Source organism: Phyllostomus hastatus, unplaced genomic scaffold, assembly GCF_019186645.2.
Source record: "Phyllostomus hastatus isolate PE091 unplaced genomic scaffold, TTU_PhHast_1.1 phas_contig_147, whole genome shotgun sequence".
Classification (NCBI taxonomy): domain Eukaryota; kingdom Metazoa; phylum Chordata; class Mammalia; order Chiroptera; family Phyllostomidae; genus Phyllostomus; species Phyllostomus hastatus.
Window position 1 is genome coordinate 2,975,762 of NW_025333603.1, and position 27,258 is coordinate 3,003,019.

At 36.2% G+C, this 27,258-nt stretch overlaps 1 protein-coding gene across 2 annotated transcripts in view; it reads right to left on the minus strand.

Annotated features, from left to right (window-relative positions):
• The window catches only part of PRKAA2 (protein kinase AMP-activated catalytic subunit alpha 2), a 60,104-nt gene that overhangs the window by 8,792 nt on the left and 24,054 nt on the right, over positions 1-27,258 (minus strand). For both annotated transcript variants that reach the window (XM_045856583.1, XM_045856587.1), the window contains exons 2-8: positions 26,707-26,848; positions 11,899-11,992; positions 11,191-11,335; positions 9,604-9,691; positions 7,354-7,578; positions 2,666-3,170; positions 676-802 (exon numbers count right to left, since the gene is read on the minus strand). In XM_045856583.1, coding sequence (XP_045712539.1) covers positions 676-802; positions 2,666-3,170; positions 7,354-7,578; positions 9,604-9,691; positions 11,191-11,335; positions 11,899-11,992; positions 26,707-26,848 — 1,326 coding nt within the window. The remainder of the gene's footprint in view (positions 1-675; positions 803-2,665; positions 3,171-7,353; positions 7,579-9,603; positions 9,692-11,190; positions 11,336-11,898; positions 11,993-26,706; positions 26,849-27,258) is intronic.

A 27,258-nucleotide genomic window follows, 5' to 3' on the forward strand; every position in this document is an offset into this window, starting at 1 on the left:
TCTCTTTAAAATTCAGTAAACATATTTTTGGGTGAGGATTAAAAAACGAAGAATTTAAAATAATTTAAAAGCTTTGTTTAAATCAATGTCCCTGTGCCTGAGCTCAATTCTTTTCATGTTCCATTCAGCACCTGACCTTCTATTTTTATCCTACTTCAGCCTATGAACAAGGTGAGCACACCTGGTTCACCCAGGTTCGAGTCTTGGCACACACTACATATCTGGATGGGACCTCCTTCCCTGACTCCTTGGCTCCTGGACGGCCATGGGCACCAAACTCTAACCTAAATCCCAAGCAGAATGAGAGAAGCTGATGAAGGGGGAGGTTAGATATTACATTGCTAACAGTAGTAAAATATTAATGAGGAAATGTGACAAAGAACCTGACAACATCAGCCAATTTTAGGTAAAAATTGCTTCCTCATGTTTGCTCTACAGCCAACACTTCAAATAACTTTCTTAGGGCAAGGAAGCACTTCTTTCAGAGAGATGCTGGACTAAGAGACATTGCAGGTGTCTTTGATCCTTTTCATTTCACTTACATTTTTGGCTGAATCTAGATTACTTAAAAACCAGTATAAAAGACCTACCCACCGCGCTTTCAAGATTTTAACATCTTGTCAACTACTGCCAAGTTTTACCTTCTTAGAGTTCATGCCTGCATAGCTTCCTTACCATCAATGCTTTTGAAGTCCAAGAGATAGCTTCGGTTGTCAACCAGGTAGAGCTGTAAGCTCATTTTCACATAATTGCCAGTCACCGGATTTTTTCTCCTTACACGAAGATGGTATGCATTCACCACCTAAAATGAGAAATCTTTGTTAAGGAAAATTGTTAAAAATAACAAACTATAGAATATCTCCCTATTATTATTTCAAAGACTATCAAAACAAATCATTGATAGAGGTAGAACAGGGAAGAAATTCCTGAATTATTTTTTTTATATTACATGGCAATTTACGTTTTTTTTTTATCCTCACGTGAGGACATTTTTTTCATTAGTTTTAGAGAGAGAGGAAGGGAGAAACAGAAATATCGATGCAAGAGAGAAGCATTGACTGCTGGCTTCTTGTATGTGCTCAGACCAGGGAGCAAACTTACAACCTAGGCATGTGCCCTGACCAGGAATTGAACCCTCAACCTTTCGGTTATGAGATGATGCTGCAACCAAGCAACACTGGCAAGGGTGTAATTTAGTCTTTTTAATCCCTACTAACAATACTGTTTGTGTACAGCAGTTAAAATTCAAGGGAACTCTCAGAGATTATATAGAGTCTAGCCTTCATTCTAGATATGCTTCACTCCAAAACATAAATAGTAATTTTGGTTACACAGATTCAACTTGAATAATTTTACCCATAAATACAGAATAGAAGAAATAAAGGGTAACTAGCATGTTACAGGTCTGCACCAGGCACCATAACGGGTACTGTCACAAAATTTATGTATCACAAGAAATACTGTGAGAAAGATATTACCTGCCTTTTGAAGATAAGAAAAGTGCAGCTCTGAAAAAGAAGATTCTGGGTTTGCAAAACCATCTACCAAATTAGCTACAAAAACTTTGCAGTAAGGAGTTTTAAAGATATTAACATATTTTTAATAAATAATAACTGCTTCAGAAAAGAGAAATCTGAGTATTAAATGGGTTTAGGCAGGCCCTGGCTAGGTGGCTCAGTTGGTAGAGCATCATGCTGATATACCAAGATTGCAGGTTTGATCTCCAATCAGGGCGTGTACAAGAATCAACCAATGAATGCATAAATAAATGGAACATTTAATCAATCAGTATTTCTCTCTCTCCCCCTCCATCCAAAAATCAATAAAATAAATAAATGGGTTTAAGGAAATATTTTATGTATGCATTTCCTGTGCAAAAAATGAAATGAAAATGACTGATTTATTTCAAACATGTCAAGTGAATATTTACATGGTAGGTCAGAATGTTTTTCTTCTACCTTTAAAAATGCATTCACAGTTCTCAAGAAAGGAACAAGAGTTCAAGGGATACTGAAATGAAACAAGTGCTCCCCTCTACCACAAATAAATACAATTGAAATGAATTTGAGCACTTATTTTTTTAAAAAGTAGAATGTGGACTGAAAGTAAGAAAAATATACCATACTTAAGGATTAAAAGCACCAGCCAAAAAGAGAGGCTTTCTCAATTTAGAGAAAAGTATTTATTGACTGAATAAATACATACTGATGGTATAATTTGTATTGACCACTAGCTGTGACTACTACTGGCAAAAACAAAAACACTACTTAAAATGAGAAAGGGAAAAGTAAAAACATACTATGTTTAAAGATGCTTGACTGTTTATTGCTATAATGAATGATGAAACAGGTAGACTCTTTTCTCATGTGATTTCGGGTTGATTACTTTTTGTTTCTTTGGCAAAAATATTATTTCGTAATTCAAAAATATGTAGGTCCCCAACAGCAACATTCCTCTTTCTTGAACAAGTTTATTTGTTTTGATTTAAATGCAAATGGCATATTATTGCAAAGAATGGTGCTTATAGGCAGGATCATCAAGAACACTAAATTTGTATCTAAATCAAAAACAACTTTAGACCTCAATACTCAGCAGCTCACAGCAGCTTATAAAACAAACAAACAAAAAGGGCTTCTATAAATGATCTTAAAACACAATTCCCTACCTTCCATTCAAAATCCAGCTGCTTCATAGCTCGGTAAACTTCAGCCATAATGTCATATGGTTTGCTTTGACTTCGGATTCCAAGATGCCATTTGGCTTTCTTTACAGCTAAAGATTTGGGTTTGGTTGTATTCAGTGCATCCAACGGACACCTTGCTTTAGGGCTGTCTGCTATGAGAGGCGGCATTCGTTCTGGATGAGGTTTCAGGCCTGGGGGAACAGGCAGGGCACTATCCTCCATGAAAGAACCAGTGGGGGGACTAGAGGCGAGGTAGAACTCACTGGCTTGGTTCATTATTCTTCGATTGTCAATGATAAGATGATAAGCCACGGCAAGCTGGTCTTGAGGATCACCACTATACAAACTGTTCATTACTTCTGATTCTGTACACTCAAATTTTTCACACACTTCTTTCACAGCCTCATCATCAATGACATTAGCATCATAGGAGGGGTCTTCAGGAAATAAGTAACTGGGCAAATCTTGTTTAAACCATTCATGCTCTCTAGGAAAAATACCACAATACACTATTGTCAGAACATGCTTTGGCAAGTCCCAAATAATTCAGACATGGGGCAATACAACAGAACACAATCAGAAAGACCTGCTCTCTAGTAACTTCCTAGTTTTGCGACCCTGGTTAATTAACCCTTCGGTGAATAACTGCGGTTATTCAGACTTGAGTACTTGGCTGACATTTTCTCAAAAATAAACAAAAGAGACTATTGCTGTGAAGGAGACAACTGGAAACATTTGATGCCAACGATAAAATCCAGGTTTCCAAGCAAAATTTTAGAATTTTATGTAATTTGTGTCTATCTCCATAAGCTGAAAAACTACCCAGTATTTAAAGGCTTTTCTAATAACTCTGTAGTGATGAATAATGAATATGATTTTTGATGTTGTACAATAAAATGTGTCACCATTTGGAAAGTCCCTACAACTCAATGACCCAATATTTTCCAGATGACCAATGCATGATGTTACAGAACTATACATGGCCACAGATGCACTCAAAATGCAAAACAGACCCATAGGTTTCGATATAGTAAAGTACAATAGTTAATTAACATGTTTTCTGATTTGATGATGCAGCTAACATGTTAGGCTTTGGTTGTTATATTAAAGAAAAATCCCTACGATTAGCTGGAAGTTATTAAAATGCTCTCTTTCCCAGCCCTTATGGGAGCGAGATCAGACTAAGCCCACAGACTGAAGTCGGACGCAACGCACTGCAGCGGGCTGGGTGGCTGGATGGAGGAGCAGACACAGGAGCCCAGTTACCGGCTTTGACTGAGGCAAGCGTGAAAAGGACTTTAAAAGTGTAAATAATGCCATTGTCATAATTTTTTTTTTGTTTTTGGAAATAAGATTCCTTTTCATAAAAGATGTTATTTAGGTTAATATGTACAGGTTTATTATTTTTAATTAAGTAATTTTTTAATTTCTCATTTTTAATTTCTAATACGGTAAATATTGATAGGTATATATCTGCATTAAAAAGAAAAAAAACAGCAACTCTTTGGAGATCTCAACTTTAAGAGGCTGAAGGGGTACTAAACCAAAAAGTTTGACGGTCTCCCAAATCTTATTTTCTCACACTCTGGGCCTTTGTACGTGATGTTACTATTGCCACCCTAGGATATCCCATCCCCTTTCACCTAACATGTACTATTCCTTCAAGGTTGTGTAAGCATTCCTACGTGGGGGAGTGGGGTACTCCCTAAGCTTAAGTTCAGATCAATATGTATTTTGACTGGCTACCTTCTATTGACTAATTGATTCATTTATGCATATTTACTAAGGACATTGTATGGCAAAAAGACACCCTCCTTCACCTCATAGAGATTATATTCTAGCCAGATGAAGATTAAACAAATGCTCACAAAAATAAGTATAGTCACAAATATACAAACATGAAAATCATGATAAAGATTCTGAGTGAAAAACACAAGGTCAAATGAGAAAATATAATTCAGAATGGGAGGCAAATGATTAGGGAAGCCACTCTGAGTAATATTTAAGCTGATATCAGAATGGTTAGAAGTCACTTAAGCAAAGAAATGAGGAACAGGTGCTCCCTGCAAAAGTAACAATATACACAAAGACTCTGAGACAAGAGGTTGCCAAGTTCAAGGAACTGAACACAAACCACTATTGTGAGAGAATAATGAGTTATGGCTTAGAGTGGCAAAAGATTTCAGCAAGTTCTGATAGCTGTAGGCCATAAAAAAGGTTGGGGATTTGGACCTATGATTAGTGAAAATACTGGAAGATTTTAAAGAGAAAGGGGTGACAGGATGTGATGTGCATTCTGTAAATGTTTTTCTGCTTGTGACACAGACATTCAAAGAAGATAAACACAATGATGATGGTAAGGTTGCTGCAAGTGCAGCAGTCCAAGTGACAGACGACGGGGCACCAGGCTCCGACGACACACGAAGATGAAACCTCTGCAGCTTCTAGTGGATCTTCCTCTAGTGATACTCACACTTTGTTACAGGCGCCGGTCTTCCTTAATCTTACCCCTGAACTCAGAACTCCTTGAAACAGGGACCATGTCTTATTTAACTATACTCCAGGACCCCATAGAGAGCAAATGCTCGAAAATGCAGAATAAGGAAACAATGACACGGGAAGCATAAGGACAGAAATGAATTTGGTGATGCAGTCCTTTGCTATATCGAGATAATATTAAGCATCTAACAGATGTTAACTAATAAAAATGACTGATAGGATTAACTTTTTCAGAAGTAACAGAAGATAAAAAGTTACATTAACTAATCAGGTACCAGTGTCGTGTCTGTACACAAGGTCAACAAAAGCTGCCTATGAAGAGTCCATGCAACACAGCACGTGGAGCACCCAGCAAAATGTCTTGTATGCAGTAAGTATCCAATAACTAGTAGTTCTTTCCCTGTGAACTGTATTTCATTGAATCAGAAATTCCCAAACATTAAAAACTAAATTCAGATAAATAAAAAATGATGAAAACTACTAATTCAAATTATTATATTAAGTGTGGAAATGAATGCCACTTTTATACCATCTATATGCCAGTACACTTTTACTTTTTTTAAAATTCTAAAGCATGTACATATACAAACATCTGTTTTAAAATAACAGAATCAATACTTTACTCTTCTAAATGTGCTGATACAAACAGATACAAGTATATATATCAGCATATCTAATTTCCTTTGTAAAGAAAAGCCAACTAAATGAACTATATATTCTAAAAAATTGTGAACACAAAAGGTTTTTTCCCCCACTAGAGTCATTTCCATAACTAAATCTGGTGCTAATTTACAATTTTCCATATTTATGCACAAGGCCTGGAACCCTGAAGAAAGGCTGGGGGAAGAAAACAGCAAAGGAATATAAAAGGAATCAGTTCTTGCTTTCGGTCACGTAAACAAATACCTCAGCCATCATTTAAATATTCCAAGAGTCCCAGGTCTTTAAACAGTCATTCTGACTTATGCAGAGACAGAATATTCTGCAAAGATGTCAAAAGAATATATGTGTAAGCAAATACCTGGTAAAATGATAGGTAAGGAGGATGAAACCTCTAAGAAACATGACATGAGAAGTGAAAGTAGAAGGCAGTGAGTCATCCTGGCTTGTGTGTACTATATAAAAGTCACATCACAGTAATGCGGCAACTGCACTTTCCAAAGTTTCTCACATTACAAGAAATCCTTCGCAGCAAACCCACTAGCAGCTATTTTTGGATTCAAAATCTTAGCAAAACTTTTATTCTTTATTTCATCGACCGTGTGTAAAATACATAAATCTCACTTGGTTTTTCTATCTGAAATTTATTCAAATACTTTCTGAGCATACACTGTATCCTAGGCTTTCCAGTGGTGCATATACAAAGATTAGGAAGACTCTCTCCACCCTTATTTAGTTACAACTTAAGGGCAAGAAAGACACACTGGCAAATAGTGATGAACAAAATGATACTGAAAGAATAAAAAGCATGAACAAAATGTGGAAATCACAGAAGTGGAGGCAACTAATATTGTTTAGGGAAATCAGAAGTGATTTCACAAGGGAGGCGATTTGCGAACAGGCAGGGGTGTCCAACCTTTTGGCATCTCTGGGCCACACTGGAAGAAGAAGAGCTGTCTTGGCCCACACATTAAATACACTGCAACATGTAGTCACAAAAAATAATCTCATAATGTTTGAAGTAAATTTACGATTTTGCGGTGGGCCTCATTCATTGTCATCCTGAGTAGCCTGTGGCCTGCAGGCCACAGGTTGAACACCCCTACTTAAAGGATGAATAGAAATCTATCAAGTCCAAAAATAGGCATCAGAGGTGAAAGGAATCATATTAACAAGACAGGAAGGCATCAAATATGTTTGAGAAACAAGGAAAAACTCAATGTGGCTGAAGCCCTGGTAAAGGGATATAGCAGTAAGTGCAGGAAATGAGACTTCAGAAGAAGTAAGTAGAGCCTTACTGTGAAGGACCTTGTATGTGTTGCTACCTAAAGTACAAAGTTTGGGAAACAATCTGAAATATTTAAAGATGAGTGACATGATCATGTTTGCATATTAAGGGAAGTAAACTTTGTATAAAGTGTTATACTGCCCAGAAAAAGGAAGGCATTCAATTACTGATACTATTATTAATGCCAGAATATGTACATAATAGTAGCAAAAAAAAGAGTCACCTTATGTCTTTGATAGTTGCTCGTTTCAGGGGGTCAACCTGCAGCATATGCATCAGGAGAGTGGCCACAGAACGATTGAGATACTCCGGGATATAAAAAACACCCCCTCGGATCTTCTTAAATAACGTGGGCACGTGCTCATCATCGAACGGGAGGGTGCCACAAAGAAGAGCATACAAAATAACTCCGCAGCTCCAGATATCAACTTCAGGACCTGCATACAGTCTGAGGAGAAGAGGACACACAAACCTGAAATGCAAGGGTCACCTTCTCACCTACACGTGCCCTGCTTCTACACACACAGTACAAATTGGGTATATTCTGCTTTCAAGGTCTTTTATTTTTCTTTTAAATCTTCACCTGACGACATACTTATTGATTTTAGAGAAAAGGGGAGGGAAGAGGGTGGGAGAGAGAGAGAAACATCGATGTGAGAGAGAAACATTGATCAGCTGCTCTTGTATGCACCCCTACCAAGGACTGAACCCCCAATACAGGCATGTTCCCTGACCGGGAATCAAATCAAGGACCTTTCAGATTTACTTGATGATGCTCCAACCAAATGAACCACACAGGCCAGAGCACTTTCAAGGTCTTTAATGAACTCCATAGTCACTCTCCAACACTCAATGGTTGTTCCCCAGGGAGAATAATTAATTGGTCTAAACAATTATTATTCAAGTTTTCCAATACAAAATAGTATTTTTATTTTTTTGGCATAAACTCATTTCACTGAACGTATTCACTGACTAATTAAAAAATGTAAAACTTTTGCCCTGGCCAGTGTGGAGTGTCATCCTGTACACTAAAGGGTGGGGGATTTGATTCCCAGGTCCCAGGTTGGGGAGCCTACAGGGGCAAAGCAAGTGATGTTTCTCTCCCACATCGATGTTTCTTTCTCTCTCAAATATATATAAAAATTACTGTGGCTGATTTTTTTTATAGAAACATCAAATTGGATGACCATAAACTTGAAAAAATAAAAATAAAAAACAATACTATAGCATATACAGGCTAGATCTTTTTTTACTAAACTATTACAAGAAAGGATATGCATATGTAATAGAATTTCATCCCTGTACACTTATTTTAAAAAATATTTGAAGCAGTAAAGTACCCAACAAGTCCTATGGCAATGTCTTTGACAGTATTTACCCTGTATCACATTATCCTGAGTAGTTGTTACTTTCTTTCCAATCACTTGATAGCTCAGGGGACTAAGATTGGCTTTGCTCTCAAAAACCTGTGCCTAGAAGGTTATTCCTTTTTTCTATATACAATATTAAAATTCCCAACAGCACATTACCAAACTCAAACCTGGGTCTGAAGTAACAGAGTGAATCTCTACAATTTCAATTAAAAGAATATAATCCATTTCAATCAAAATTGCTGTCCATCATTTACACAGTTGCATTGTCCAAACTCCTATACTTGGTACTTGTGATAAGATCTTTCCTATCTTTTCTCTCATAGAATTCTGTTAAATTTTTTAAAGATTTTACTTATTTATTTTGAGAGAGAAGAGAAGGGAGAAAGAGAGGGAGAGAAACATCAGTGTGTGGTCGTCTCTCACGCAGTCCCTACTAGAGACCTGACCTGCAACCCAGGCATGTGCCCTGACTGGGAATCAAACCAGCAACTCTTTGGTTCACAGGCTGGCACTCAATCCACTGAGCCACACCAGCCAGGGCAGAATTCTATTAGCTTTTAAAATCAGACATTGGTCTCTATAGAAGACTTGGGTTTACGTCAACCATCTGTATAAACATTTTAAGAATGTACCCATGAGAAAATTACATGAGTAATTACAAAATCTCCACCTGTGCAGTTGAAATCAAGAAAATGACATACTGTCCTCCCAAAACCTCATTCTTCCAAAAACGAAATATAAAATAATCTATATACTTTATAAAAGATTTTGTAAATATTATGAAAGGATCATGTCCTGTTAGTAAACAATAACAACTAGCTTAAATTTAGCAAATGGATACTTTACACTTTTTTAAATGAGAAAAATCAACATTTATTTCAGTCATTTTAATAGAAAACTTCCTTAAGTATATTCATAACAAAATTAAGTGTTTCAAATATGTTTAATATAACTATTCTCTCTTCAACAATGAAAAAATAAAGGTACAATTTGTTTCTACTGTGTTAAAAATCTTATCTTGTAAAGAGAATATATAATTAAGTATTATCAGAATGAACAAAAGATTATAAAAAGCTTACTCATCACTGATATATTATTACCTGCCTGAGATCACTTCAGGTGCTGCATAATTTGGAGATCCACAACTAGTTCGCAGAAATTCGCCATCCGACATCATATTAGATAGTCCTGAAAATAAGAGTCATGTTTACCTGGTGCTGGTGCTTCCAAAAGTAGATACTGGTAAGTGCATGAGGGAAAAAAATGCCAAGTCTTTAATGCTCCATACATCATGTGTTTTAATGAATAAAAAAAGCAGTGGAAAGTATTTGTTACACTAGAAAAAGACCACGTCAGAGTGCTGTTACACTACGACAAAAAGACTAAAACATCACATGTGTGACTGAAACTGAATTCCTCTTCTAAATAAAAATGCTGATTTGCTTCACAAATATGAGGCTATCCTAAACTATACAAACTTTTCCAAACATAAACATATTGAAATATTATTTACCTACTTTTACAGTCCAAAGAATAAAATAGACTACTGCTTTTTATGCCATGCTTTCAAAACCCTTTTTTAAAAAGTAGCAATAAAAGAGACTCCAATTTATAAGTTATATTCCAAAAGTTTGTAACTTGGAAAGCTTTAATTTAACACAGAAAAAAAATAATCGATTGAACCAGAAATCTAGTCAAACTAGATTTCTAAACACTAAACACTAAATGAGTTCTGCGATTCAGAGAAGAGAAATAGGAAAACTAGTTTTCTGGCTTACAGATTAAAGTACTGACAACAATTTTAAATAAGCAATGCTGAAGTCTGGCATGCTTCCATCTCTTTCTATAATCTCTTACTTTCTAATCCTTTTCCCAAAACACCCTATTATGGCAGCCAGTCCAGGTACATTTACCCCAGAAAGTGTATGGTGCATAAAAATTGCATGGTGCACAAAAATTACAGTTTGGCTTTTATTTTACCCCTGACAAAAACTCCAACTTTTTTATCAAATGGTAGATGTTACCCTGACATCCACTGACACCACCCCCATTGATTCACAGAAGGACTCTAAAGCTCCAAAACTGCACGCAAATTTTCATGTACCTCTGTGTAAGTGCACTCATCAAAGAGAGTGCCCTCACTTTCAAAGGAGTTTGTGACCCCCACATAAAACAGTTAAGTTTCATTTCCTTCAGAAGAAATGCAGATTGAATGGGTTTACCTTGACACTCACCTAGCCCTGTAACTTCTCTAGAAGTATCTGCTGTACTTTAAATTTTTATTCTTTTCTTTCTTTTTATTGAATTTATTGAGATAACACTGGTTAATAAAATTATACAGGTTTCAGGTGTACAATTCTATAATACATCATCTGTATATTACATTGTATGCTCATTGCCCAGAGTCAAGTCTCCATCACTATTTATGCCCCCTTTACCTCTTCCACCTCCCTCATTCCCCTTTCTCTCTGGCGATCACCACATTGTTGTCTGTGTCCATGAAGGGTTTTTTTTTTTAAGCATGTTTAAATAAACAGAACCAGCTAATGAGAAGACTGTGCAACTAATCCCTTTTCATGGTACAGGATTTACAATGTTGAAATGGAAAGTTCTTAGTTCTATAAGCATTGTTACTGACACTTTCGAAAGGCAGCTAGTAAATTTCTGAACAGCTCTGAGCTACATACCAAAATCAGCTATCTTGGCATTCATGTGAGCGTCCAATAGCACATTCTCTGGTTTCAGGTCCCGGTGAACAACCATATGCCTGTGACAGTAATCCACACCAGACAGGATCTGCTGAAAGAGCCGCCTGGCTTCCATCTCTTCAACCTATCAATGTAAAACAAGCTGCACTAAAAATATTTGGGACATCTACATAGCAAGAGTTTCAGTTTCAAAATCAGCCTAAATATAACTGAGTAAGCTTATTAGATTGGGCTAGAATTTGCAGCAAATCAAACCAAAAGCTTTCATTTAAAGCTCAACATGTCAAGCAACAGGTTTTTCTTTGCTGGTAGACAGTAATATTTAATTTTCAATTAATATTACTAAATGTGCACAAGTCTTAGGGAACCAACAAGAAAAACAACCCAAAATAGAACTTACATTAAAGGGCTAAGAAAGAAAATAACTGAAGCTTCAGTATGATGTTAGGGAACAGATTTTTCATTTTGAGAAGCACAGACATCACATTAGCAATTAAGTGGAACTTACTCCCTGAAATCAGTACTTCCAAAGCTGTACTTTTTAAGAAAGAAAATATGTCTAATAGCCTGTATGTATAGTTGGGCATTATTCCCAAAGCAACCCCAACTTTAAAAATATCTTGTGGTTTGCTATTTCCCACTACTTCCCTTTTTTTCAGCTTAGGAATTTTAGATAGTGTTACTCACCCGTCCATGTTTACAGATGTAGTCAAATAATTCACCTCCGGACACATATTCCATTACCATAAAAAAGTCTGTTGGAGTGCTGATCACCTGGTATCTTTTTTGTAAATAAGAAAAAAGTAATTTAAAAAATGTTACTGTAACCAAAATCAACCTTTATATCTATTCTTGCCACAACTTCAAATTCTGGTGTTTTACAATATATATTAAAATGGCAACAAATTTATCTTATCAAAATGATCAGAGACCTATAAACATAGAGCTTAACAAAATTCAACTACTTTCTGAGGCCTATATACACTTTTCTCCAGCTTCTTCCTTTTATGTTTACAAATATCTTTAAAATTCTTCAATCTTCAACAACTAAGTATTAATTTTCCATTTAAATAAAAACTTGTTTATAGCATATGGAGATTAGGTGTAATATATATTTAAACATAAGCAAAAAGTATTCTTGGAAAGGTTAAATGATACCATAGGGATATAATTAACAAATTCCAGAAAGTAGGCAAATTATTTGACCCTTTATTCAACAAGTAAATCACAAGAAAAAAAAAAAGAGGGAAAGCTATAGATTTAAAGTAATTCAAAAAAACATACTGACCATTTATACTGCATACACTTGTTTTGATTCTGACTCAAACAAACCGACTTTAAAAACCATTTACAAATGATCAAGAACGTCTTGTCCTGACCAGATAGCTCATTTGATTAGAGCACTGTCCCAACATGCAAGGTTGCAGGTTCGATCCCCAGTCAGGGCACATACAAGAATCAACCAATGTATGTATAAATAAGTGGAACAACAAATCGATGTTTCTGTCTGTCTGTCTCCCTCTTCTTCTCTCTCATTAAAATCAATTTAAAAAAGACATGTTTAAAGAAAAAGTCTGAATACAGACTGGGTAATATTAACTTTTAGGTGTTATAATAAACTGTGCTTAAGTTATGAAAATGTTTAAAAATTGTCTTTATTTCTGAGTAGATACTAAAAAATATTGCAGGCTAAAAACGTAGTATTTAGAATTTGCTTCAAAATAATTTAGGATGGGAGAAGTAGAAGAAAGTGGATAAAACAATCCACTGACAACTGTTGAAGCTGAATGCAAGAGATGAGTTGTCCACACTTTACTTTGTATATATTTTAAAAATTCCACAATAAAAATTAAATAGATGTATGTATTAAAATTAATTATTTTATTGGTATTCAAAGCTAGGCACATTAAAAAATAACAAAGAACCTGACAGAAAACTGTACTTGAACAACAATTTAAAAAAAAAGAACCTCAGCTTTATATGACAAAATAAAAATTTTCCTAAAAATTACAACTTCCCCCACATGCAAAATTTTATAAAAGCAAAACATGTGAAAACAAGTTCAACATAACAATTAATGTTTTAACTGAAGGTTGCATTTAATACCTATAAATGAACAACTGTTCTTTTTAAAGTAGTTTTGCTTTGTTTATAAAGGATTATCTATAATCTGGTTGATGGTGAGCAACATCTAATTTATACTAAGTTACTAACTAAGGCCACTAAGTATAGTTGTGTAGTTTTTGCATGGCTTAAAGGCAGCCAAGTAAGAGCTGAAAAGTGGTCCAGATGCCACCCTTCAAGCAGTACACCTTGACACAGGATGTGTCAGAAGCAGAGGAACTTTTGGTAATAAGTCCACCCAGATGGGCACCTTTTATTAAAGTGCACAAAGTCAAATACTATTCTCTATTAAAGAGTAGGGGGAAGTGGCCAGGAAGTTCATGATATAACTACATACTATACATTAAGGGAAGACATCATATACAAACACTTGAAAAAGTAAAATATTAAAGCTATGGCACTGCAAATGATAGATTTTTCACAATAAACGTTTCTAATAGCAATTTCTAATAGTAAGCAGTCATTGAGATTAAAAATGACAAGGTACCCCCACTTTATATAAAATAAACTAGTATTACTGAGGAATATAATGTTGAGACTATTTCAAATGAGGTACGGAAAGGGAATTTTACTGAAAACTTAGAAGCCATCCTAAAAGCCAACTCTAAATATAGCCATACTAACCAGCACTAAACTCTAATGGAATAAAATGGATAGTGTAAAGCAGAAGCACCTATGTCTCTGAGCTGTAAGATAATCTGATTTATTAACAAATTCTCAGTCTCTTTTCTGCTCTGTCCATCTCTGGGGCATAAGAGAAAAGGGATGAAATGCTACTAAATTGAGTTGCTGATTCCTCCATGTACATCACAGGTCTTCAATAGATACATTTGGATTTAACTGTTTCATGAAATCCCTACCTCTACAGTAACCACTGTCCACAGCAAAGGCCAGTCTAGAGTAATGAAAACCAGAGCTAACGTTACCGAGCACTTGCTGTGTACCAGACACTGAGCACTTAATGATCGCACTTCATATTTACTCAGTACCTACTCACTTGTATTATACTCAGTGAGGTCAACAGCTCCTCCCTGTGCTTGTGGAGACCACAATATATGCAAAGATGGGCATTAAGCAAGCATTTTTCTCAAAACATGAATCTGTTCTTTAGGAGATTCCTAATTAGAAATCCTCTAGGGTTTCCCATGGCTCCTAGGTCCTGAATTAATCAGGCCTCTGCCTATCTCTACAGTTCCGTGTCACCTGTGATTCCCACCACTACGGTACACTATTTCTTTTATTTATAGTCATGCTGCACTTCCTCCTGCCACAGCCACATCTGTTTCTGCTAACCTAAATCCTATACCATGACCTGAAGGTACTCCCCCTTTTAACTGGTTATGAGTTATCCTTTAGATCTCAGCTTAAAAGTCACTTCTGAAGTCTAGATTAAGTCCTTTTTGCCCTCACACAAACAACTCACTTAGCTTCAGAGTATGCACCTCAATTTTTAATTATACATTTATGATGATGACCATTAGATTAATGAATGAGTACACACCCAGCAAAGTATCTGTAACAAAGTAGATATTTAAATAAATATATGAATTACCACCTTAATCTGAGACTGAATAATATGAAAAATTACAGTAAAATTACCACAAAACCTTCAGTAATAACATTTCAGTTAACCAAAATAAGGTAGAGATAAAGGGAAACATGATTTTTAAAAGGAAAGATCCTTAAAAAACAGCTTTATTTCAAGGATTGTGTGGAAAAAAAGCAAATTCTAGGATATGTTCTAAGCCTGGCCAGAGTAGGCCCAATCTTTTTCCCCTCTGAAGTAATTCACCACAGAAGCATTATAAGAAATTCAGTCATGATAGCCCTGGCTGGTGTGGCTCAGTGGATGGATTGAGCACCGGCCTGCAAACCAAAGGGTTGCTGGTTCGATTCCCAGTCAGGGCACATGCCTGGGTTGTGGTCCAGGTCCCCAGTAGGGGATGCATGAGAGGCAACCACACATTGATGTTTCTCTCCCTCTTTCTCCTCTTCTTCCCCTCTTCTCTCTTGAAAAATAAATATTTTTAAGAAACAAAAACAAAACAAAAAAAATTCAGTCATGAATCACTAATACAATAGAAAACGAATGTGCTTTAGAAAATATTTTTAGAAATACTATTTCTAATTAAGAAAAAAGAATCAAGCATCCAGAAAAACCTGAAGCATTCCCCAGGTGGCCAAGAAATGTGGGCACATATCTGGCAATATCCATTTAATAGCATATAAAACTCACACAAAAAACTTTCTAAAGTTAAACAAAAATCAACATTCATGAGTATACCTTTTTGATGGTTACAGCTATAGAGATTTTAAAATATTCTTTATATAGCAATATACACAAAATAATACTTTAATTAGAACTCAGTTATAAAGAAATAAAATCATCATCCTTGGTTCATGGCACTTATTTCGATTAGTTCTGTTTTTATTTATTATTTTAATAATACAAATATCTACAAAACCATCACCCAAACAAAGCACCAGGACCTTTGCAATACCTTCCATCTAACCCAGAGGTGTCAAACTCTTTTTCACTGAGGCCACGTCAGCCTCACAGTTGCCTTCAAAGGGCCGAATGTAATTTTAGGATATATAAATGTAACTACTCCTTTAACAATTAAGCGAGAGCTCAGCGCTGCCACCAGGTAGAAACAAGGTGCCAGGCCAGATAAAACACGGTGGAAGGCCAGATTTGGCCTTCTGTTTGCCACCTGTGCTCTGACCCTGCAGCAGTCGCCCTCCCATACACTGTTTGTGCTCACCCAAGGGCGCCATCATCCTGAAACCCTGTTCATCCTTCCCTCGTTCTCTTTTATAATGTTATTTATGTATCTACAAATGTGTGTCTGTGCATCACTCTTTCTTTCATAGTGTTATTTATATAACTACATATATGGGTATGTGTATCACTCTCCCTTCATATATATGTAAAGTACATATTCATATGTGTACTGTTATTTTAATTTTTCTTAGCTTTAAAAAAAGGTATCATTCTATATATAATATTTTGGGGCTTGTTTTATTGAGATTTATCCACATAGTTTTGTTTGCTATAGTTATTTGATTTCAATTGTATAATATTCCTTTGTACTTACTCATTTAACTCTCCTCACAATGGAGAGGCAATTTATTCATCCAATCTACCACTAAAGGGTATTAAGGCTGTTTCCACAATTTTGCTATTATAAACAGGACTGCTGTGAATATTCCTGTACATGACAAGATTTTCTGTTTGATCTATACCTGTGAGTGAAATTGCTAAGTCATAGTTAATATGAATGTTCAATTGTAGGAGACAATGCCGACTGTTTTCCAAACAGATTTTAAAAACACTAAAATATTTAAGAGGCTGTAGATTTATATATTCTCCAGACACCATACACATTTGTTATGAAATACTTACTTGTGCCTTTTGCCCATTTTTACTAGATTACTCGTGTTTTTATTATTTATGTGTAACATAGAAATCTCTATTTTCTGTAACATTCTATAGTATAATTAATATGTCCAGGTTATTAACTTTATAAAAGTATATATTTTCAATCAATTCACATTGAATTTGGCTTTCATTTTCTCTGTAAATAGGTCTGTATGTAGTTCTAAAGGATAGTAACTAAAAAAAATGTGTACATACACAATAGTGTTATCATGCATAAATTTAACATATTATGAAGATATCAAATACTTAAATAGGTTTCTTGATTAGCTTATAATGTTTTTGTTTTTATATTTTTATTGAATTAGGATTCAAATACAATCCACACAATGCACTTGGTTGATATGTATCTTATGTTTCTTTTCATTTACAGATTGCTCCTCCATCTGTTTTCTTTGTTCTTTTTCTTGCCTCCTTTTGTTGAAGAAACCACTCACATCCTTGGTGATCTCATCCAGTCTTAGGGCTTTAAATATCTCAAATACCATCTATATGATGACTTCTGAATTAATCTGTAGTTTACATCGCTCCCCTTAATGTCAGGCTCACATATTCAAGAGCCTTGTATGTCTACCTGGATGTCTAATAAGCACCTTAGTTCCATAAAATCAAAATCAAATTATTGATACTACCCCTCAACACCTCAGCTCAAACTTCTTTCTCTTACAAACTTCTTCACTTCAGTTAATGGCAACTCCATTTCTCTCATTTGCCCAAGATAGCCCTGGAGTCATCCCTGACTCTCCTTTCACAATCTACATCTAATCTGTCAGTGAATGCTGGTATCTCTACCTGGAAATTAGATAGAGAATTTACTTATTTCTCAATACCTTCCACGCAATGCTCTGTTCCAAGCCAACATCTCTTTTACCCAGAATACTGCAATTAACTTCTATCTGGTTTCTGTGCTTCAAGGGAAGTCAGATTATATCATACTTCTGATCTAAACTTTGCAGTGGCTTCCAATCTTACAGTAAAAACCAAAGTCTTTACGATGACTCACATAATCTGGCTCCCTTTTATGTCTCTGAAATTATCTCTTACTCCAGTTCCCCCTAGATCACTCTGCTCCCTGGATCTCTGGCCTGTAGGAATTCCCTTCCCAGAGCCTTTGTATGTGCTGTTCCCTCCATCTGTTGTTTTCCTTCTTCGGGTGTCTGCACGGCATATTCCCTCACCTCTACGCTGACATACATGGTGTTTTACTAGTACAGGGTTTACGATCCCTCTCCTCACTGCACTCCGTAGCAGTAGAAATTTTGTTTTCATGTTTTTGTTTAATGATATATCCCCAATGCCTAAATAGTGCTATTTGTTGAACAAATGGATCAATAAGCTAACTTTCTGGCTTTATTTTCCTCCACTTCTTTACATATACTCTGTGCTTCAGCCAAACCAGACCACATGTTCCTAACACACCAAATGCTTCACATTTTCATCCTCTCATCCTTGCCTTCCTTCTAGAGCCACCAGGACCTTGACTACATGCCATTTCTGTGTATGTGCTACAAGTAATTATTAACACCTGACTGCTATGCTAGGTGCTAGAAAGATGAAGATGACACCTGAAATCTCCATTTAGATGTCTACTAGCATGGCTAAAACAGTACCCTTAGTGTTCACACATAGCCCAGTATGATTCTCCTCCATTCCTCTATCTCAGAAAATGGCATTATCATCACTACCTTTTGGGTTGGCCGAAAAGTCTGTTTAGTTTTTTCTGTAAATTAGCACACACATTTTTCACTTTCAAGAATAAACTTTATTGATTTGGGTATTTTGAGTATGTCAGCTATCTCCCCTGTGATATAATGTTGATTTTTCTCAATTAATATCTTGATTTGATCACTCTCAACTTCAACTGGTCTACCTGACTGTGTGGCATCGTCCAGCAACAAATCTGCATGAAACTTCACAAACCACTTTTGACAAAATCAGTCAATCACTGCACCTCCTCCATATACTGCACAAAACTTTTTTGTTTCTCGTTTTTACCTTTCTTGAAATAATAAAATAAAATATGCCAAAAATGTTGGTTTTCTTCCATCTTCAATATTAGAATGGCTACACAAAAATTCACCAATTTTAAAAAGTTTTTTTTAGTCCACACAGATATGACAGCTGTCACAATACAACCTAACAAAACTGTTTTGAATGAAGTTAAAGACAAGTAGGTGCTACTAGAACCATCTAATGGAAACAACCAAAGGAAATTTTTGGCCAACTCATAGTTACTCAAGCCAAAACCCCAAATCCCAGTTGCTCACGGGGGAAAAAAGGGATTCCTTCCTTTCTTTTCCTCAGCAATCATTAGTTCTACCTCCAAAATATGTATTGAATCCATCAATTTATTTTGATCTAGACCAGTGCTGTCAAACAGACCTTTCTGCAGTGGTAGAAATCTTATATATTTTCTCTGTCCAGCATAATAGCCCCTAGCCATATGTGACTATGAAGCACTTGAAATGTGGCTACTGTGACAAGTGAACTAAATTTTTAATTTTAATTAATTTAAATTTATGGCACATGTGGCTAATGACCACTGTATTAGGAAGCACAAATCTGGACTATGATTTTGGTTAAAGCTACCATAATCTCTCAGCTGATCTACAGTAATAGCTTCCCAACTAGTCTCTCTGATCCCACTTCCGCCTTCATATCCATTCTGCGCACAGTCATATCACGTCACTCCCCCAACTCTCTGAAAGCTTCCCATTTAGAACAAGTTCAAACCTTCCAGCAAGGCCTTCAAGACACTACAACATCTGGTCCATGTCTACTCTTTGATCTCAGGAACTACCTCTATTCCCCTCATTCACTCCACTCCCAACATTATAGAAATCTTTTTCCTGCAACACTTAAAATTTGCTTCACCCCACTGAGGCTACTGCTCCCCTTGCTTTGTCAACACTGTCCCAGATGTTCAAATGGCTAGGTCTTTACCATCCTTTAGGTGTTAGCTCATACCTTACCTCCTCAGTGAGGCCTTCCCCACAACCTAATCTACATTAGCACTTTCTCCCTTCCTAATTACACTCTATGACAGTACTGTGAACCCTGAAGACTTAGAAGGGCTCCTGGTGGCTACCTGGGCTGGGAAAAAGCAAGAAGAGCCTATCAGCCATTTCTGCACAGGGACCTCTCATGCCAACTACACTTCACTGAGGAGCCTCTGTGTGGCTAGACTGCCTGCCTGCTCGGTATAGCCGCCGTCTGAGCCACCCCTTACAAAAGAGTTCTTGGAGTCCTATTTCAACCGATGGGACTGAGGCTTTCCCCATCCAATTGGAGGTGCATAGCTCTGACAAACCAGAGTGGCTCTGTTCTGACCAATCAGGGTCCAGGACTGAAACTTCTGTCTCTATAAGCCAGTTCCCCTCTTGCTGGTAGAAAGAACTTTCCACCAAAGGCTGAAGACTATTTCCCAAGCTGGAGCTGAAACACTGTTTTCACAGCAGCCACACTGTAGCACTGCTGAGCTGTTCCACAGCAGTGCTGCTTTCACAACCATGATGTATTACCGTCGAGCTGTTTGCATTAAATAACATTTCTTCATTCACCAGACCCCAAACAGGGGATTCCTGTTGGCATTTAAATTGGCACCAACGACCATCAGTTGACAGTCCCATGTTTCATTCTCTCCATAGTACTTATTTCAGCTTAATATTATTAATTTGTTTATTATCTTGAACTGCTAGAAACGGCCAGAACATAAACTCCACAAGAGCAAAGACCTTGTCTGTCTTTCACCACTGTATCCCCAGTGCCTAGAACAGTACCCATCAGATAGCGGGTAGTCAATAAAATCCTGTTGCAAACAAACAAACAAAAGAAAATAGTTCCTGCTCCTAAAGAATTCTGCCTTATGGGAAATACAAACAAGAAAATGAGACGTTAAAACATAATTATGTCAAGGGCTTTGGAAAAGCTGAATGCTGGGTGTTGTGGGAGCAGAGAGGATGAAACCTAACGTAGCCTTAAGGAATAAAGTAGGTTTTTAGAGATCAGGGTATTTAAAAGCTGAGACCTAAGTGACAAGTTGGAATTGGAGCCTAGGGGGTGGGGGATGTGGGTAAAGTTTTCTAAGTACAGGTAACAGCTGAACTGTAATAAGCAAGAGAAGATGGTGACCTTACAGTGAGAGCAGAAGGAAATGAACAAATTCAAGGACACTGAGGCAAAAGAGTTGGCAGAACTTAAAGATTAAGGGATGAGGGAAAATAAAAATGATGGTTAACTTTGGGCTCAGAAAATTGTGAGAAAGGTATCTTCGTTCATTTAAAAGCAAGAACAGTAAGAAAAACAGAAAGAGGAGTAAGGGAGTAAGTTTGGGAGAGAAAGAAAAGTTCAACTTAGTTTCAGATGACTCTGTGATGTCAGAATGAAATTATCCAATAAACAGTTTGATAAGTGTGCTCAGAGTTCAGGAGAAATAATGGCACAGAAACACAGATTTGGAAATCCTTAGCATACAGATGACAAATGATACTCAAAAAATCACAAGAAATCAGAAGCTGAAATATTCACATCAATATTTAATGGCCAGGCAGATAAAGAAGGGCCCATAAAAGAAAGCCTTAAGAAGAGGCAAAATTAAAAGAAAAAACAAAACAAAACAAAACAAAACAAAACAGAAAACCGTAATGTAATAGAAACCTGGAACTACAACATTTCAAGGTGGTGGTGGAGAACAATGTTAAAAACCTGTCTATAGGCTGATTAAGATAAAAACTAAAGAAAGCGGACAAAAGCATCACTACCAAATTAGGAAGTATTGATCTTTTGATCAGTTAAAATAGTTTCCCTAAGAACTACTGGGGAAAGAAAGACAAGGATAAATATTAATCCAATAAATTTTAGTTCATGGGAAAATTTGGAGTTTCCTTTCAATCCTGCTTACACCTCTTAATTTTCTCCTAGTGGTGTGCCCCCCTCAATTTGAGTTAATAAAGAAACCATGAAATAAATACCCTTCATTCTTGGTATTCAGCTTTGAAACTTTCTTGCTAATTCTAGAGGCCCACTCTGTAACAAGGAAACTATTCTTGGCAGCTAGTCCAAGAAGGCACAAAACAAACAAAACTACTGAAAGGATCAGGTCTCTCTCTTTGTTTAAACCACTAACATTATGAGAAGCTATGTCAATAACTTTGCTCTGTAGCAAGAACACAGGAGAGTGTTCTATTTTTCTAAATTCAGATCCATAATTAATGAGGAAATGTAGCTGAATGGATTAAGCTCAAGTCAACATTTAAACATCAAATTTACCTCCGTCAATTACTTTGTGACCAACCCTGAGAACGTTCTATAACCCCTGCAACAAAACAAAATAGCAAATAATTAAATAATTCTAAACCAGAATGAGATAGTCAAACCAAAATTAAACAATTACAAATAATTATAAATATTGAGGCAAGAAAACACTGGTTGGTATGTCATCAAAAATAAATTGTCATGACAACTGCAACTGCTTACTGACAAAATCTGGTTTGTGTTCGTAAGAACATCACAGAAACTAGGACTCATGCTCTATATGGGTAAAATTTCCTTGGGATCTTTCGAGGTTGGTATTCTCAGTGATGAGGTCAAGAAACAAGATAAAAACAGATTTCTCTCCCTTCTCCACTCTCACTTTGGCATGTGATACTTTTAGTCTGGCTTCCTAGCTTTCTCCTTTTATAGGAAGTAGCCACTCTGTAAGGAAGAGCAGAAAGACATAGCTTAGAAGTCACTCAGTAACTAGAATAAAGTCATTAATAACATGGGAGTCAAAAGCACATATGAACTATTTCAGACAACTACCCAGAATCATCCAAGAGAATCAGAATCAGCTCATAGGTTGCCAGTTGGTGCTTTGGACCAATGCACATCATACACTAGGCATTATACCACTGCGAACACTTTTAACCCTCAAATAACACCATGAGGTAAAGTTTCCTTAACTTTAAAATGGTGCCCCCATTTTAAAGTTAAGGAAATGAAGAACAGGAGAGGTGAGTGGCTGAGCTTATAGGTTGTATTTTAGTTCTTACGATAATCTTAAAAATCCTGCATAGACATATTCTGGATCATGTAGAATATAGGTCCTAGATAATAACCTTATAATTGAGTATTGCCATGCAGTTTCAGGAGCCTCATTTCTTGTCTATGTATATGATTGAGTGCACGCCAACTGAAAATCAAATGACACTGAAGCTTACAGTTAGAATGAGGTTTCCATGGCAGTAGTTGAGAACTTTGTCATCACAGGTTACCCAATGGCACGCCAAACCCAAGAAAAGCTTTCTCTGAACAGTCAGGGGCATACTCATATGCTGTTGTTAAGATGCACTGAAGGGACCCCATCATTGAACACACAAATTTGCAAGAATTCACTAGCAATACATATAACTAGTGCTAGTAAAGACTAAATGCATGTTCCAAATCCCAGCAATAATAGGGTCGGCCCTGGTTTAAAGATTTTAAGAATGCTACTTCACTAGTTTCCTAATGTTTCTTCTATCTTTACACTTAGTAACTTTAAATAACAAAAATGTATTTTCTTATAGTTTTATAGGTTGGCAGTCTGATTCCTGTCTCACTGGGCTAAAATTAGCATGTCAGGAGGGCTGCATTGCCTTCTGGAAGCTCTAGGGGAAAATGAGTTTCCTTGTATTCTCCAACTTTCAGAGACCACCTGCATTCCTGTCTCATGGCCCCCTTCCTCTGTCTTCAAAGCCAAAATCTTTTCACATTTTATCCCTCTGACCTTGCTTCCATCTAAAATCTCTATGACTCTTTTGACTCCATCTCTTACTTTCAAGGACCATTGGATTCCATTAATTAGCAACCTTAAATCTGTGACTAAAAAGGGGTTTTACGGAAAGTAACCTCATCAGGTAATCTGATCATAAATTCCTAACTGGGCAGATCACAGTGAGCAGTCATGCCCCAGGCATATTAACTTCTTTAGCAAAAGGCTCATCTTTGCCTCCTCAAGTAAGCCTTATCTATTGTTTCTGCACATTTAGGGCTATACACCTTTGAAATACCCCTTTTCAAACCTCTCCTTCTAAAGAATGACCACTCTCAAGAGAACACACAGCTTTACTATAATCCAATCCCTGCCTTGCTTTCTCCCACCTTCACATAATCTTCCTTACTTAACCTAATCTTTTTAACCCTCCTTAATCTCAAATGCATAAAAGAAACAACAAACTGTTATTCTCAGAAGCATTTCTCTCAGTCTGTTGAGCTCTTGTTTCTAGGAGTATCCTCTGATTCAAATTTTTATAAAAATTCTCTACCGGTGTAGACATTCTTACACTGATAAACCTATAACTTGATTTTCCTTTGTCATGTAATGTAGCATAGTCACAGGTTCTGGGATTAGGACGTCCTGGGGGCCATTATTCACCTACCACGGCTACTATGCTAGCCTTGCTTTGAGGTAGGAACAGTGTGATTATAGGGTTATCAGGATGTTCCCCATTAACACTGACATCAAAGATTGTGCAGTAACAATGTTAAAACTAAATATAATTTCTGATTATAATGAACTAGGAAACAAAGTCTTAAAGATACTAAAACTGCTTTTTTAGGAGTGCACTTACATAAATAGGCTTTCTTTGCCATGGTATTATTTGAAACAAAATAAAAATAGAGTATTGGACCTCCTTCTACTAGTTCTACTATTTAACTAACAGTGATTTGGTTTTGCAAAACACCATTTGTCACATTACACTATAGACACTACTTGGAATTTCACTGACTTCACTGTTTTACTTGTATGTAAATTGTGAATTTATTTTGGTTCCATAATGGTGTCAAAGCTATAAGAGTATGGCGTTTATACTGAGTTCTTGTTTCTGTATATTAAAGTAACAGTTTAATAACAGGGATACATTCTGAAAATGCTTTCATTAGGCTACTTTGTCCTTGTACAAATATCATAGAGTGCACTTACAAAAACCTAGCTGGTATTGCCTACTATGCACCTAGGCTATATGATAAAATAAAGCTTATTTTAAAGCTCCTAGGCCACAAACCTGTTCAGCATTATAAAATGCTGAACACTGAACACTATAGTCAAATTGTAACACAGTAAGTATTTGTGTATCTAAACAGAAAAGGTACAGTAAAAATATGGTATAAAAAATGGTACACCTATATTGGACACTTCTTATCATGAAAGGAGCTTGTGGGACTGAAAGTTGCTCAGAAGAGTAAGTGAGTGAGTGTGCATGAGTGTGAAGGCCTAGGACATTACTGTACACTACTGTAGACTTTATAAACTCAGTCCAACTGCCGGCCCCCTTGCTCCCTTCCAACAGAGTCGGCAATAGAACATCAAAGCTGTTAATGCTGCTTCAGGAACAGGGATGTGGGTTGGAGTAACTGGAGATGTCAAGGAGAAACTAGCTGGGTGAGGCATTGATCACCATAACAATGACTATAAGGAGGAGAGAAAGATGGCCTGAGGGCAAGCAAGAATCAGAAATCAAATGAGGGGACTGACCTTGGCAATGTGATTCTGGCAAACCCATTTTAGAGCAGTGGTCAGATAATACTTGTTAAGGTAGCTCCTGTGACCTGTGTCTCTGCACAGGATCTGAGGTCCTTCACAAGCAATGTACAACAGTGTGCTCTGAAACCATCAAGCTAGACCTGGAAAGGCCGTAGCAACCTCTGAATATGGACTGTTGAGGGGAGCAGGCACCTCTGTGCTGAGAGGTCCGTGGCTGACTGACTGGGATGTAATAATGTGTGAGCTCAAAATCAAGGTGCCGTAAGAAGGACTCTACTGCCAATCCCCACAGATATTATTTCCATCAGAGAAAACAAAATTCCTCCGGAACACCATATCTTCCATTTCTTACAGAAGGAAATTCAGTTCCATTATAATCTTATGAGACCAACATAGTATACTTGTTCCATTGGTCAAACCAGGGAGCCACAAAATTATTTTTCCTTTAAGAGAGATTTATATAACTCTCAAATTTTGTGAAGGCTGGAGTACAGAAGTAGATATTAACAGCGTGGAATTTGGAATCAGGTATGAACCCAACTACCAGCCCTGGACAGTTGCTGATATTCTTATGCAATATCCTTACCTACAAAATGAAGGTAATAATACGTAATAATACCTACAGGCTTATCATGAAGATGAAATGAAATTTTATATGTAAAATGCTCAATATAGTTTCTAGCCAGGGTCAGGTACTTAATACGTAACATTAATATTTATTTTATAAAATTGTATCCAAACTTTAAGACAAAAAACAAAGGCAATTATCAGTGTTTAGCATATCATATTTTCTCAGTAAATATTAAACTACAACTTCTAACAATGATTTAAAGGAATAATGTTGTATATTTAATGTCTGAATTTTCTACGGGTCTAGTTGATTTTAAATTAACTTTCAATTTTATTAATTAGCTTATTTCTTAATCTCTGATATTTACTTATCTTTTAACTTTGCAACTTGTCTTATTCCCCCAAAATTCATTTGCCCTCCTAAGATCTTTATTATCAGTGATTAAAGTAACACTGCAGTTTTGCAAATAATATATTTTGGTGCATAATCTTTAAGAGTTACTTTTTACATTTCCCAAATAGAAAATACCCTGATATGTTAATGAAAATTATCAAAAAACATTACAAAATGAATCTAGGAATATCAAAGCCCTAAAAGAACTCTGAAGTGACTATCAGAGGTAAGAGTCAACTTCCGAGGCTGCACTCATCACTTGAAAACAGCACCAGTTTTGAAATAGTAACTTTAATTCTACACCAAAAGTATGCAGACAAAAAATTGATAGAAGTTAAATAAATTAACCCATGCTCAATATAAATATGAAGTCTTTTATAAAAGATTAAAGATAAATTATTTGTAAATTCATAAATAATATCTCAAGACAATTTTTCCTTTATCAGGTACAAAAATACTTACAGTTTGATAATATGAGGATGACGAAAGAGTTTTAGATTTTGAATTTCTCGTTTTATTTTTCCAACAACATCTAAACTGCGGATCTTCTGTCTATTTAAGATTTTAACTGCCACTTTATGGCCTGTCAACTGATGTTCACCAACTAAAAAAAGAAAAAGAAAAAAACTGCTGTCACAGCAACATAATCATTTATTCATACTTCCTTCCACTGTAACACCAAGTTTCATTACTCATATACACGAACTTTATATCATTTATTTCATAGAACTGAAGTTATCTCTCTTCACTCCATCTCTTCCACTGGAGTATGCACTTCTTGAAGACAGAAACTGTATCTTAGTTTCCTCACTATCTAGCACTGAGATGTTCACACTAGTTGTGAAAAGGATTACTAAATTCTATATTTCTAAATAAAAATATAACCACATTTGGAACACCTTGGACAGAACAGAATTTACAATGTTTTGTTAATCTCTTTATTTCTCTTCTTCTGGTTAATGCCAGTCATTGTATTATAGAAGAATATATAATTTCTGTAAACTTAAAAACTTG